Source organism: Perca flavescens, chromosome 18 (assembly GCF_004354835.1).
Source record: "Perca flavescens isolate YP-PL-M2 chromosome 18, PFLA_1.0, whole genome shotgun sequence".
Classification (NCBI taxonomy): domain Eukaryota; kingdom Metazoa; phylum Chordata; class Actinopteri; order Perciformes; family Percidae; genus Perca; species Perca flavescens.
Window position 1 is genome coordinate 21,308,621 of NC_041348.1, and position 16,352 is coordinate 21,324,972.

Here is a 16,352-nt window from a genome sequence, read left to right on the forward strand (position 1 = left end):
TCCTATTCCAGTCTGATTGGGATGACTGTGTGGACCGGTGTCTTGTCATATGGCCTGAAGTGAGTCTCAACATTAACTGCAAAGAAATTGATTTACCTAGTTGACTTATAAATGTCACCATGATCATCTACAGCGCTTCTATATGTAGGTGGGCAAACATAAATCAGTAAAATGTCACAAAATAGATCTTGCAGGAAATGTTTTTTATATATATATATAGTAACTATTGGTATGAATAGTGAGAATGAAATGTGGAATAAAGTGTTTTAAATTTTAAATTTAATTTCATAAATTATGTTTTTGGCATTTTGACAGGAAATGAGAGAGGGAGAGATGCAACAAAGTGCCCAGCTAAACTTAAATTTAGGGCCTTTGTGATTTATGGTCAGCATCTTAACCCCCGAGCCACAGGGACACCACAAATTTAGAAGTTTTCATGATCCTGGAAAAAACTGATATTTAAGTTTTTGGATCACATAAATTAAAAAAGTAACGGTCACAGTACAACTTTCATCAAATAATGACGTGTTAAACCGAAACAACAAACTGAAGAGTTTCAACTGTTTTTTAAATCAGGAGATTTTAAAAGAGTACATACATGATCATTAATAATATATTTTTTAAAACTCCTGCCCTCAATCATAACCACCACATCTCCATCTTCACCACTGAAATGAAGATCTTTATGCTGTGAACATGGCAGGTTTAACCTGTTAGGATGTAACTGCTCTTGCTGTCACCATCACACAGGCCACCGTCAAGGGTCAAAGGGTACAGATGACCCTGGCCCAAGGCCCAAAGGGTCAATGCAAAGGTCTATGGTGCTGCTGGACTGGGTGAGGGGCCCAATTTGGAAAATGTTGTCCCCCTGTCCATAATTCCTAATTATGCCATCCCATAATACAAAGAAAATCAGCAAATTCTTAGAATTGAAAAGCTGGACATGTTTTTGCTTGATAAATTACTTGACAATTTAATGTTTATCGAGACTCACTGATTCATTTTATGTTGATCTGATAATACTTCAGCTCTCACACATTTTATTAAACCCTGTGCTGAAAAGGTGCACAAATATACCCTGATGAGATAAAGAAAATGTTAAAACGCCACATTCATTGTAGGAGTAAAACAGAGATAGAGTCCACATCTCCCTGCAAGGCTTTGGTGCTTTAAGGAACTATATGTTATGCTACAAGCAGCACATCTTGGAGATCCTAAGAATGTTTTTTATTGAGGTAATAAAATGGATAGAAACCACCCTCAGCTATGACACAAATGGAAAAAAAACCTGTCACATTATTTCATAGATTACAAATTGTCAAACTGTTGTGAGTGCAACGACAACCAATAGCTGCTCTCTTTTTTAAACTGCTGCCACTATAAAGGTTTGTTGTATTTCCCCTTTGCTGCCAAATACTGTGTTACTGCTTGCTGTGGCAGTTAGCCTGCCAAAAGTGCTTTCTCACAGAGGATTGAACTGTCAGAGTGTGATTTTACTTACTTCAGTTCTCCAGCTGCAGTCTAGTTGCAGTAGGCTACTTTCACACAAATAGAGTCGTTTCTGACTCATTAGGCAGGCATGAAATTACTGCAGGTGCACTTTTTACTAAAAGAAAGTCATATGATCTTATAATAAATTGCAAAGATTAAATATCACAACAGACAACAGAACGACAGCTTCTTTTAGGAATAATATAAGCATATCAGGCTAATTAATAAATGCCCTAAAAAGCGACTATATATTACAGTCATTTCTGTGCAGTCCCTCTCCTTCTCTGCCTCCCTCCCTCCCTCCCCTCCTCTCTCGCCCCTCCCTGTTCCCTGTAAAAGGGAACAAACTGCCGCCGTGGCGCTGTCCCGCCTCCAGCTCTTCTTGTCCCGTCCATGAAGCTGCAGCACCGCACTCTCTCCAAAGACCTGCCGTCTACTGCACTTTACAAGAATGTAAAAACTAAACCATCCGGATAAAAGTTATTTTCATGGAAAGAAAGGCTCCAAGTACAGGTACGTTTCAACTTGACGTTTTGCATTCAGTTTGAGTAAAATTCAAAGTAATTGACTTATTTATCAATAGGGTTTGGTGGTGAAAAACAATCTTGGTTTCATGCACGGGTGTGCATGCTAAACGAATTGTAGAAGAGTCGATATTAGGACCAAACAATATAGAAATACATCTTTGGCTTTAATAATTGCTTAAAATATTGTTTGGGTTCAGTTTGAACTTGAACTTGTCTCATTTGCTCTGAGTTAGTCTAGTCCGCTGTGTAATTTGATTCTTCTGGTGATAATCCTGTATTAGGCTATACTTGATCCCTGGAAGAAGTGACAGCACCACAGCCTCTTCACTCACTATAGCTCAAGCCATTACCTGTGTGTATTGTAGGCCAATTGGTTTTATTTTCCTTCAGAGGACTAATGTGTTGTACAAACAGTGGAGTCAAATATGTCTTGATAGACATCCCTCCACATAAATGTACCACTTACAATCTTAATGCTTGTGGTGCATAAAATAAAATCTGAATTTACTTAATTTCTCGTAGTCATATCTCTGTATGTATCATCAGGACCATGGGGTATGGGCAAATCCTCCACCGGCAGGGTAAAGAGGAGGACCAGGTCCACCTCAACGTGGGAGGGGTCCGACATAAAGTGGATTCAGACATGCTGCTCCGCTTCCCTCACACACGCCTGGCTCGCCTGCTGTGCTGCCAAAGTGAGGCGGCGATCCTTGAGCTGTGTGACGACTACAGCCTGTCTGAGAAGGAGTACTACTTCGACAGAAATCCCCAGGTTTTCCTCTGCGTGCTCAACTTCTACCACACGGGATGCATCCATATGATGGAGGAGGTGTGCGTCTTCTCCTTCAGCCAGGAGATTGAGTACTGGGGAATCCAGGAGCACCACCTGAGCCCCTGCTGTAGCTACTGGTACCATGAGAGGAAGGAGTACATCGACGACAGAGAGTGGGACATCAGGAGCGACGACCAGCAGCCGCCGAGCTTAGACTCCTCCTTTGAGGAGCTCTCTGCTCTCGATCAAGACCTGGCCAAGTTCAAAGGCGCCTGGTGTGCAGAAGTGAGGAGCTACGTTTGGCTCAGGCTGGAGGATCCAGGTCACTCAAGAGGTTCAAAGATCATCGCCGTGGCCTCCCTCAGCTTGGTGTTGACCTCTATTGTTGCCATGTGTGTCCACAGCATGCCTGAGTTTCAGCGGGTGGATGACAACGATAAACTCATCGAGGACCCTGTCCTCGCCATCCTGGAGGAGATCTGCATTGCCTGCTTCTCCGCAGAGTTCATCATCAGGATGATTGTCGCGCCCTCCCTCAGGAAGTTCCTCGGAAACCCCTTAAACATCATCGATGTTGCCTCAATTTTGCCATTTTACTTCACTTTAGCTCTGGAAACAGCCGACGAGGAGGCCGCAGAGGAGAACGAGGACTTAGAAAACATGGGGAAGGTGGTGCAGGTTCTGCGCCTCATGAGGATTCTCCGAATCCTCAAACTGGCCCGCCACTCCATCGGGCTGCGAGCGCTGGGTGCCACCATCCGCCACAGCTACAACGAGGTGGGCATGCTCCTTCTCTTCCTCTCAGTGGGGATCTCCATCTTTTCTGCCCTCATCTACTTTGCAGAAAAGGAAGAGGAGAACACGGATTTGGGGACCATCCCTTCAGGCTGGTGGTGGGCCACAATCACCATGACCACAGTCGGTTATGGTGACACTTGCCCGGTGACGCTGGCAGGGAAGATAGTGGCCACGTTGTGTATCGTCTGTGGCCTGTTAGTGGTTGCTCTGCCCGTCACCATCATCTTCAATAAGTTTTCAAAGTACTATCAAAGAAACAAAGCCATGGATGGACAGTGTATCACTAAGCCTCAAAGACAAGACCCAGAGCTCCCTTATTATAACATCAGAGACCTGTTCACAGGAAGTGTGTATCCCTTTATAGGAGGTATCGCCTTCAGGAACAGTGTGAGCAGCGCAGGGGACGATACAGATGCCTCCAGTCTCAAGGATATAGAAGTGTATGATGACACTTGTGAAAATGGGGCAACAAAAAATGAGATTCCTTTATGACTGCAAGTCACTCTGTGCCTCTCAGGGCTGAGCACTCCATCACTGACCTTGCCCCCCTGCCTCTGTCTTCTTTTAACAGAGAAATATCGTGGTATGAATTTTTTTTATTTAATTTTTTTCTACAAGGGAATTACTTGTGAAATAAACAACGTCGCTAAAACCAGGAAATCTAAAGGGAATTATCTGAGCCTTGCTCAGAGGTTTGAAAGCCCATTTTCTGCTTGAGAAAACTGCAATGATGCATGTAGGAGGCCATAATGTTAATGTTTTTTTCCTAGTAATGCCCTGTATTGATTTGTATGCTCGCTGAAAGTTCAGAAAGCCGAGAATGACAACAACACTGTTTCAAAATGGTATTATAAATCCAGTTGACTGATATTACACAGTCTGCATGAACAAAAATAAATGCATTTTTAAAGACCGTAGTGTGTAGAATTATGCAATATTATTGATTCTGATGAAAATAGAGCATACACCTCTCTCAGAGCACTGTGGAAAGCACTGATATTATACCAGGTTATTTGTTATTTAGTCTATATCCTTGACGTTCCACTTCCGGGATTGCTCCGGTGCCGCAGGAAATTCTGCCGGATGCATGTGTTTCCCGTTTCCTTCCGCTTTCTTTGTGTTGGAGGACTATTGTTGACTGCTCCTCAGAGCTCTGCATGGTAAATGGAGACAGCTAGCTAGACTATCTGTCCAATCTGAGTTTTCTCTCGCACAACTATTTTGCAGCGGCTCCGTGCGGAGCTTAGCGCCACCCATGACGATTCTTATTGGTTTAAAGAAATGCCATTAAACCAGAGCATGTTTTCCTCCCATCCCTGAATGCTGTGTGGAGTAGCCAGAGAAGAAGGGTCTGGCAAAGCGAGACTATTTGTTATTCAACTTTACTTTTGAACAGTTGCTTTGGCATGTGGACATGAAATAAAACTCAGTGAATCAGAAGAAATATGCCTCATTCAGACAAGGTTCATTGCATTTATTTATTGGCATATGTTCTTCACTAAAATTACTTAAATCTAAATAGAAATCATCAACCATGTCTTTTCTCCAGTGGTGAAATGCTCTGAGACTGTTGAGGAAACTTTCTTCACTCTTTTCTGTTCCTGAAAGCATTGATTTCCTGTCCCCTGTCATAATCTCTGGTTGGATGAGCTGCTGTCCTACTAGAGCTAGAGATGTAAAAGATCTTTTCTCTGCAGAGGTCTAAAAGGTGTTTGTGCAGTTGACCAGAAGCATTTACGTCTCAGAGACTAGAAAGTAAAAAAAAAAAATTCTGATTGGATTTTTTCAAAATTATGGCTGATTTGGCAGTTTAAGCCCAAAATTTTTTTTAAACCGTTAAAATGATAGCAAATGGGTGCCAGTAAGGAGTTGAGGAGTCTGGTGTAAAGACTAACTGGAACATAAACAGAACAGATAAGCCCACTCTCTCATTATTTGTTGATATTGGCAAATGAGTTTCGATTGCTGGGCTTCCTGTATCAGGTATATTAGCATATTGCTGAATGCCCACTTTGTTTTTGTTTTTTGCCTTTTTCAGCTGCCATTTATTGTAATGTCAAACACAAAGTATTGGTACAGACAAGCATTGGTTCTATGCACCGCACAGTTACTATACAGTACATGACAGTGGCTTAATAAAACTGGATATTTGTCAACATTTCTGTCCCAAGAAAAATCTGACAAATTATATTACTCAAAATCATAATTATTTGTCTGATTTTTCTCTATGTCTTGCTCTTATTTTGTAAAATTACTGCATATTTTCAACTCTTCTGGGCCTTCTTCAAATTAAGAAATCTAAAAAGGAAATCACTCTTCGGTTGAACCGCTCATTAACCACTGCACTAACAAAATAAATGGAGGTAATGGGGTAATACATTTGAAGCATTGCTGTAAAAATGACAGAACATGTAAACAAAGGTGTAAAAATGAACTATGGATGTCATGAAATGATAAAGTATGCATTATGATGATCATTACTGCTGCTTTAAGGCTACTGACATTTCGACAGCGAAGAAAAAGCTCGGGGGTAGACCGTACAGGAGAGAATGACAGCCATGGCAAGGTTCTCACTGTGAGCTGCCACATATCCCAGCATCATGATCCCCGGCAGCCGCAGGTTTCCACAGCACTCGCCCAGATAGTCGATCACAGCTGCCATGCCACCACAATTCACAATCACCTGGGACAGCTGGAAACACAGACACAGATACCTTTGTGTCCAGCCTACCAGCTTTAACTGTTAGGTCGCAAGCTAATTAGCTAATGGGACAATATTTTGCACCGTTTATTCAAAGCCTATTTGTAACATCAACTCCTGTCTCACAACTGTTTGTAAAACTATACGTTTATACTCCTCTATATGACAGAGCTGGTTACATTAAAAGTGGAAGGCTACACACAGCTAATTAAGCTACAAAAGCTGGACACTCCCTCAAAGGTCACCATTGTCATGACCTGCTATTGGTTAAAGGTCCAATGACATGGTGCTCTTTGGATGCTTTTATATAGACCTTAGTGTTCCCCTAATACTGTATCTGAAGTCTCTTTCCCGAAATTCAGCCTTGGTTCAGAATTACAGCCACTAGAGCCAGTCCCACAATGAGCTTTCCTTAGTATGTGCCATTTCTGGGTCTGTAGCTATTGAGGAGGAGAGAGGAGGGGGGCAAGGTGGAGGGTGGGGTTGTGGTCTTGATCAACTGCCACTTTGCTCGTTTGAAAGCCATGATGTCTCTTTCTCATGGGTGGGCCAAATTTTCTGGGTGAGGTAACCTTGCTCCTTATGACCTCATAAGGAGCAAGATTCCAGATTGGCCCATCTGAGCTTTCATTTTCTCAAAGGCAGAGCAGGATACCCAGGGCTCGGTTTACACCTATCACCATTTCTAGCCACTGGGGGACCAAAGGCAGGCTGGGGGAACTCATATTAATGTTAAAAAACCTAATAAAGTGAAATTTTCATGCCACTGGACCTTTAACCTTTAAATAAAGTTGAACTTGACAAAGATGTGCACAAATTCACATTTCAAATCCACAGCTGTGGCAATTTAATTCCATTGAAATTAATTTGATTTTGGCATGAAATGTTACTGTTTTTAAATCTAGTGGCTGAACCTTTAGACTTTAGAGTATTGGCTGATTTCCTTGGACAAGATATATGTTAAATAACAGCATGTTTTGCCTATATATAGGCAAAACATGCTGCTATTTAATTATATAGTCTGCAGCATGGACTGTAGGCCTACCTGATAATAACTTGTGTTGCAATAAACAATAAAACGGGACCATGAAACATAGCTAGTCAGTGGTTCAGTGGGGAACCGCCAGGGCCCTCCCTAAGATATTCAAAAAAATATAATAAAAAGTCAGCAGTTGTAATTTGTAATTTTCGTCACTCTAAATGGGCGGGCTCAGAGCCGTTTAAATGTCTGGGGCGGGCTTTGTTATCGCTAACTTTATGGCCGCCTGCAGTGGGGGTCTGGGACACGAATCACAAGCTAATGCCGATAAACTAACTAAAGCTAGCGTTAGCCTGTTGGTTCCATTGATGTATTGGTTCACGATGGAAGCCGTGAGTAAGGGGGACCATAGCTACGAGGAGGACATCTTTGCGAATGTGTTATCCACGCTGTTTTTAAGATTGGAGTTAATCGCCAAAGAAAAACCTAACTAACTTTAACGTCACACCAGAACTTACTTTGGCACAGAAAACCAAGGCTTTTGAGAGGCATTTCACCTTCAGCAATTTCAAAGTTACACATGAACTTCGTTTTCAAGTAGGCCTAAGTCAAAGCGATCATACTCGGTAAGTTATTAAAAATCTAACTGATTTTATTCTGGTGACTGCTGCCACTGTTTATTTAGCAAAATGGTCATCATGAAGAGTTACCGGCCAATCTGTAAATTTAGCAACATTAACGTCATGCACATTTACTGTAATTCTGCATAATGACCCTTTCCCCATTTTCCTAAATAAACTGTAACATATAAATTGAATAGGCCGCTGTGCCATTCTAATATTTGTTTTGTAGTGTATTCCAAAATGCTGTGATCACTGTCCATGGTTCTGAAGTATCTGTCCTGGTTTTGTCCACGCTGTCATGTACAGGGAACATAGGGAATAGGCACGTGAAATGTAGTTGGGCTGTCATCCGCTTTGCACCCAGCCCGTTGTCACCATATTCCGCTGAAGTGCACACACAGCTTGTGTGATGAGCTGGTGATGAGGCGATTATTTGTAAGGAGGATTTGAATTTTGCTGGACTAGCATAGCGTCTTCATTTCTGTTTCAGGTGGGGAGGGGGGGGGGTCAAGGTTTAAGTCAAGGTTTAAGAGTCAAGGTTCGCTATAGTGAGTGTAATAAAGGCACTGTACATGTAATTTACTACCTCAAAAAAAGTGGATTCAGTGTTACTTTTTGAAGGCAACAAGATATATTACACAGAGAGGGGAGGGGGGAGTCAGGGTGTTGTTAATGTAAAGGAAGAAAAAAAAAAGCCAATTACCTGTAAAGGTCACAGTGAGTGTGTCAGCACAAATGCCAGTGTTGCAGAACTGACAAGGTGAGTTTTGTTTCAAACTTCTCCTCGAGGCATTTTTTCCTTTCTTTAAATGAATCAGAACCCTTTATTACATTGAGGCTGAAGTGAAGTTGCTTACCATAATACGTGGGTCAATGAAGTCTTAATCCAAGCTGATTGGATGCAGTGGAGCATTAAACCACCAGGCTAAAAGGTGTCACTGAACAAACAAATTCCTGTCAAAAAAGATTGTGGTGAGTTTCATGAGTAGGAAGTTATTTGTTTTTAAATGTAAGATTTTTTTTTTTTCTTAAAATCACATGTCACTTTGATGCTGACTTGAAGTGAGTTGTCTGTGACAAGAATAGAGACCGTGATGTTACTGAGCTTGCAGTGTTGTGGGGACATCAATGTTAAACTAAAGTCACTACGGAGAAGGATGGAGAGAAGCGGAGCATGTGGCAGGCTTTCACACTGATCCATGTGGGCAGTTTTGGTGTACTTAAAGATTTTGATGAGAAAACATAAATCTTTCGATGGAAAACCTGACATTTGATTTCAGGTAAGAGTATGAACTTGTATATTACATAAAGCCTCAGGGTACATAAAGGTATATGTCCCTCCACCTCGCACAAGAGGAAAAGGTCACTGCTGTGATGAATGTGCAAAAGGCAAAGGGGAGTTTTATGTAGTGCACCAGCTCTTAACACGTTACCTCAAGTAAAACACCTGATGTGACTATGACGTTGGATAAAGTAGCGTTGGTGAGGTTAGCATAATCAGATATATCCGACTCACTCTACACCTTATGAATACTACTAACTATAAAACACATTATGCATGTACAAATGAAATAAAGTACTACCCAAATTTAACATCATAAAAATATTGTCTTCTACTGTTATTTTTGTAACTACGGTGATATCCTAGCAACAGATTTACAACATTCACTAGCTACAACATTTTTTAAGTTTTCATTTTGCATCCCTATTTAGTAAATTACCCATTTGAAACGATAGCTATAGTTTCTTAACCTGACTCCGCCAGATGGATTGCTTCGCATTTGCTCAGCATATCCATCTGGGAACTTTCCGTTGGAGAACTTTTGGGAAGGGGCGGAAATACTGGTTAGCTGATTGGATGAACCATCTGTCACCTATGTTGGTGATAGACGGGCCAAATCAACCAGATCCACGAAGCGTATGAAAATATAACCACAAGCCCGCCCTGCTGCTGCAGGCAAAGCATAGCTTGTTAGCTCAGCATGCAAGCAACGTGTCGGTAAAGGATATTTGCCATTTGTGTAACTAGAATTTAGGAATAAAAAACACCATTTCAGGTTCCCGGACCATATTCCAAAAGAAGGATCCAAGAGAAAAAAAGCATTAGCGAGCGGCTAACAGAATTAGGGCTACCGCTGTCTGAAAATACTGGTTAGCTGATTGGATAAACCATCTGTCTATCACCACCTAACCCACCTCAAAACCAACGCTGATTGGCTCGGTCGTTTGGCTAACGGCTCCAAATTTTCTCTGCCTCAAGATGCCAGACTGATCTGCGAGTGGAAAACTGGAGCTCGCGAGATCAGGACGGTCTCACGAGGCTAATAGTTTCTAACTTTACATTTTTTGCAAATAAAAAAAAAAAGAAATCAAAAACTGAAAACTCTCATTTACGTTTTGTATTCAGGATTCAGACCCTTTGCTGTTGCTCTCCCAACTGTGGTCAGGTGCATCCTGTTTGCTTGAATTATCCCTCAATTCACACTGCCAGAACAGGAAAAAATGGACAAAGCATGAGAAGATCTGCAAGAAAGAATGTGATAGAAAGAAGAGTCAATTCTGTATTCACTGCCAAAGGGACTTCTACAAAGTACTGAATTAATTATCTGAATACTTATGTAAATCAGATTTCTGTTTTGATTTTGCAAAAAAAGTCTAAAAACATGCTTTCACTTTTTTTATTATGGGTATAGAGTGTAGATTGATTGGGCAAAAATGGCCATTTTATCCATTTAAAATTACATCTATAAAACAAAAGTGTGCAAAAAGTGAAGTGGTCAAAATACTTTCTGAAGCCACTGTATATGCCTATATATTATAGCAGCTTGTGCTTCAACATTTGGTGAGATAATGTAAAATCTTAATGAGCAGGATAAAAGGTGTCACTGAACTAACAAATTCTGGTCAAAAAGACTGTGGTGAGTTTCATGAGCAGGAAGTTCTTTTTTTTTTTTATTGAAGATGTTTTTCTCATTAAGATTTAATCGCAGGTCACTTTGATGCTGATTTGAAGTGAGTTGTCTGCACTCAGAATAGAGACAGTGATGTTTCTCAGCTTGCAGTGTTGTCAGGAGGGGATACCTGTGCAGAGACTGGTGGACACCACAGGCTGGGACATTTGTTGTTGTGAGGCCTGTCTGGAGGGAAAAAGAAAAGACAAGTGGAGGTGTTTTTCCTGAAGTAAATCAAAGAGTGAAGAGACCCCAGCTGTCAGAAACGGTTTTGACATTTCCATTAGCTTCAGCTAATTTGTATTGTTTTGATCAGTCCATTACCCGCCACTTTTAAATTGTTTGTGTGGCAGCATTTTGTATTCCTGGTGGACACGCCGCAGTTATTAGGTCTGACGAGGTTAGGTAAAGAGGAAAGAAGCCATTTCAGTTTGTGGCAAAACCTTTCACAGTGCTCGTTTTTCATTATCTGACTTTGGGTTGAATAAAAGACTATTTTTCCAGTCATATTTCACCATTGAGGTTTTCTTTAAAATAGTTTTCAAAATCTTGTCTCGTCTAGTGAGCTGAGTGTCTCGTCACACCCCTAGTCATTACGTGGTAGTGCTCACCGCAGAGTACAGCCAGATCACTTTCACTCAGCCATTACCAGCAACTGTGGGGTTTCAACTCGGGGTCAGATATAACAAAGGAACCACTTTGTTTATATTTGTGTCCTGCTTTCCCCCCCCTCATGCAGGTTTATTGCGATTGTGCATGTCCATTTTATTACTCTGACGGAGGTTACGTTTTTGGCTGGACAACATACAAATCTGATGTAATTTGGTCCGCCATATAGGCCTTCTTACATCTATTACCTTTTATTGTAAACAAGCCATGTATTACGTCATCCTCTATCCGCCTACTCCTCTTAAGTTTAGATTTCGAAAAACTTTATCTTACATAAAGAACCAGTGGAAATTTGTCTTTGATGTGGCTTTTTAAAAATGTGGAACCCATAAAGACTAGCTGTGCTTAAGAGCAGAGCTAATGGGCATCCTATGGTAAAACTGATAACTAAAACTATAAATGTGTATTTGTTTATAATTTCAGGGTACATGGATCAATGCCACATACCACCGCAGCATTTGTAGCCTTATATAGCCTACTCTAGTCTGCAATGCCAATCCTTGGATGGGATTATGAAGACATGAAAGATGTCCTCAAGGTGCACTTACTTGTTTTACCTAAAAACATGCAAGCTAAGTAATGATTTAATTCATAGCACTTTTAGAACTTTTTGTTTGTGTGTCTTAAAAGTTGTGGTTGAAAGCTCTAGACAGAAAAGAACATATATGGACCTTAAGTGAGATTTTCTTATCTAAAAGTTTTATATTTAAAAAATTTGCACAATAACTTAGGCGTGAAAAGATCGTGGGAAACGTAAAACAATTTGCAGCATACATGGTTAACAGTGTTTGGTGAGTCTGGACGTTTGGAATCTAACATAAGTTGACATATTATACCTAACTTATTGTAAGATTTTTTGGTTGGTTTTTTTTGCCTTTTATTAATTTGTGTAGCTTCAACAAAGGTCCCCAGCCAGAATCAAACTGTGGACGTTGCAGTTATGGTATGCACCTTAACTACATAATCAGGAAACCCCCTCCTGAAACCACTTTAAATCATTCTGCATTAACCTTTAAATTCAGCTGATAAGCTTCTGACGTGAGCTGGCCCCTGGATGAAAAACATGTTGACCCTCTTAATGTTAAGTGTTACACACAGACAGAGATAAAGTAAAAGCATTTTGGGCTAACGAATAATCTGCTAGGGCCAAACTCACCTCCACCTAACCTTGGACACTGCAGTGTGACTTATCCCATTAAGAACAAGAGAAGACTGAAGCATTTAAATTACCGTCTTTGGCCATGCCTATTGTCCACCATTACAGTCATGCCCTCAGTAATAATGAAGGCAGAGATAAGCAGATAATCCAGTGCCCCATGTGTAGCCTGGTATCCATCTCAGAGGGGGGTGCAGGCCTTTACATAGCCCGACCTCAGTGCATTGCTCTTAACACGACTCCAGTTCACCCCTTACAGCTGAGTCCCCTCCTCTGGGACCTGTGGTATTTGCATTTGCGGACACATTTGATTCCTGTTTGTTTGCACAGGTTACATGAGGTTACAGGCTAAACACTGCAAGGTTGTTGCAGCAAGGAGATACTGTAGTGCTCAAATTCACAAAAGCACTCGTTATTTAAATCCACAGTTTATTATTAGTGATATTTAAAAACTCCACATACAGTTTTCTCCGTTTGTTTCATTTGAAGTAGTTTTAAGGTTGTTAAAACTTTTAACGTTAACAGAACGAAATATATTTAAGGCCAAGACTACACGTTTTTATGGATGCATCAGAAAATAGAGATATTCTAGATGCTTTGTGCATCATTTTAGAAACATTTTTGTTCGGCCGCACAACATGCGGTAGAATTAAACTTTTAAGATTCATTCACTTCCCACCTAGCCTGACAAGCCAGACCCACATCCAGATGTTGGGTCTGGGAACTCACCATTGGCAGGGCTCAATCCAAGGGGCGGGATAAACGGTTGTCTTTCAAATTCCCTCTGCACGTAATAGGAGAGCGCTACAACCAGGCAGAGCAAAGAAGAAGGTAGCGGAACTAATTGATCGATTAAACTTTTGCCGTATCCGGTCGGCAAAACTCCGAACACATCTTCCTTTTTTAAGAATGACTTCAGTGCTGTTCTTTGTTCTTTTCTCAAAGAAAAGCTTAACTTCAAGTCTTCCAGAGTCGCGGCCAATGCCGATTCGAGAGACCGCTGTTCGCCAGCAGCAGCAGCCATAAGCCCGCCCACCGACTCTATACACGATGTGATTGGCCCGGCCAGAGTTTGGTTTTTCCAGCTCGCAAGCCAACGGAGAGTTGCTAGACCCCCTGGCTGCAAATTACTTTTGCTGCCGCTAGGCTGCATCTAGATCTCTAGGCTACCTCCCACCACTTGTCTCTTTAAATTAATTGGGAAATAATGCATATGTATTCCTTCTCAATTAATGTTTATGGGATGGTGGTGTATTAACTATAGTCACACTTCATTATTTACTCTAGTCAAACAGAGTGGATTTATGAATACATATATTTTATTTTTTTCTCCACAGCAAGTACAAGGAAAGATACACTTGTTTTACCTCTCCTAGTGTGACTCACAGGCTTACAAGCATTATATGAATTTAATTTTTCATTTCATTAATGTGTTTCATAGTGACAGAGTGCTGGGCTGGGCTTGGGTTGGTTTGTAATGATAAAGTGGGTAGGATGAAAAATGCAGACAACATGGCTGCGGCTCTTAGCTGGGATGATGAACCGACGCACTCGCTATCCATGGAGGGTTGCAATGGAGAGAGCAAGGATTTAATGGAGGCAGTAAAAGAGGGAAGGAGGGCTCCAAGTCCTACTAATGAATCAGAGGAAGGGAGGATGAGGAGAGAGAGAGGGGGACTGAACAGCAGAGGGGTGGGCCAGTGAAAGATACAAAAAAACCTGTTCCGCAAAGACCCACTTTGACATGGACATGCTCAAATTCTTCAGACACACTTCCAATACAGGTTAAAGACAGAAGTGGAAACAATTGTGATTTGTGAACTTGTATAAACAGTAATTGATAAAACAGTTGATTTTAGTGATAGGTATTATTATTCTGGTCATCAAACTTTTTAACTCATTCCCAATGTGTGGACATCAGTGGACTGGGAGGCTGCTGAGGTCCTACTGGACTCTTAACGGGACTTCCACATTTTGCTCAAGTTTCTAGAGGCCATACAGATGACATCACTTTTGTATAAATAATAAAAAAAAACTCCCTACCATTAAACCTTCAGGCGCTGCAGTACTCATTTCATGAGTGAAAAAATTATAGGTCAAAAGCAGTGCTCTGGCGTCTACTCAGAGCAGATAGATGATGTTATTACTTTTAGCTTATAATGATAACATGCATCCATGCATCAATAAATCCCATCAGGGCTGAGCCTAAAAGTTACTGCATGTTCTTTATAAACCTCAACTGCAGATTTTACAGTCCTCTGATGTGAACGGCCTCTGCCATGTAATGCATGTCCTACGTAATTGTGTCCACTCAGCCTTCCAGAGCATCAATACATGTCTGTAATTAAAAATCAATATAAATCTGCACATTTATTAAATTCTATTTCAGCTGTAGTTTAGTTAGTTTTATGCTTTAATTTCTCTCTAATTTGATTTATTGAGCTCTTGTGCATTTGTTTTTATTGCAGCATCTCTATATGGATGTTAAGTTTTTGGCAGTTGTAACAAGAAAGTCCATGTGATTGAATAGATGGGTGGCAAAATCCATTTATTTAGAAAAAGAGAGACACATTAAAGATAACTTTTGAATAAGGGGAGTCTATCTATCTATAATATTTTACTCAAGTAAAAGTGCAAACAAGTGTTCGCATCAAAATATGTGTACTCATTATGCAGAATGGCCCCATTTCAGAATTATATATTTTATTGTATTATAATAAAATGTGTTCATCACTTTATTGTTGCAGTTTATTCATTTTTAATTACTTCATAGATGTATGGATAGCTTAACCTATAATAATATATCATCATTTATTAGTTGATTTATATTTTGAATTTATAATAAAAAAAGTAACCAGTAACTAAATATATCATATAAATGTAGTCAAGTGAAAAGTACAATATTTGCCTCCAAAATGTAGTGGAGTAGAAGTATAAAAGTAGCCGAAAATGGAAAAAAAAATTAAGCAAAGTACAAGTACCTCAAAATTGTATTCAAGTAAATATGCTTATTTACATTCCAGCACTGTCTGTGATAAAGCGATGACAACAGAAAGATGGGTTCTGTGGAAAATGCCAGTGCTTCTGTCATTGAATGATAAATGTGACGCTATAAAGATAATCTATAAATCACACAATGTGAAAGTGAATGAACAAATGGAGAAAACACGGTCTCCAAATCCTCCAAAAAAGTGTATTTATGTTAAAGGGGCTGGTTGGCCTCTGCCATCTCTCTCTCTCTCTCTCTCTCTCTCTCTCTCTCTCTCTCTCTCTCTCTCTCTCTCTCTCTGATTTGCTATTGTCTTCCTCTCCGCTGACTGTTATGACACAGCAAGCTCTCAGTCGCTTCGCCCATATCAGGTTGCAGTGTATTAGAATCAGTTACAAGCAGCATTTGCTATGCATTGTCAATTTAACATTAAAATGGAAATGACTGTGATACCAAAGGCACTTAACACAGCTCTGAGGACATTATTCAGTGAGTAATTGGCTGCTGCATTGAGCCTTATTGTGCCCCAGTGATTGCTTTGATTACCCTGAGATGACCTTGTGGATAATTGATTTTATTTTTTCCAGGATGATTGATCTTATCTGCAGCGGTGAACGCACATTTAGTGTGTTCTGCTCATAGTTGTGCACTTCCAAAAGTTCCTGCTTTCATTTTATCTTTAAATATAAGATAACT

The 16,352-nt window shown here is 40.5% G+C and overlaps 1 protein-coding gene across 1 annotated transcript; it reads left to right on the plus strand.

The window, feature by feature from the left end:
- The first annotated feature begins 1,869 nt into the window (after window positions 1–1,869).
- kcns3b (potassium voltage-gated channel, delayed-rectifier, subfamily S, member 3b) lies at window positions 1,870–4,649 on the plus strand. Its single transcript, XM_028605678.1, has 2 exons — window positions 1,870–2,004; window positions 2,565–4,649. The coding sequence occupies exon 2, from the start codon at window positions 2,569–2,571 to the stop codon at window positions 4,078–4,080; it is 1,512 nt and encodes a 503-aa protein (XP_028461479.1). The 5' UTR covers window positions 1,870–2,004; window positions 2,565–2,568; the 3' UTR covers window positions 4,081–4,649.
- The last annotated feature ends 11,703 nt before the right edge of the window (window positions 4,650–16,352 follow it).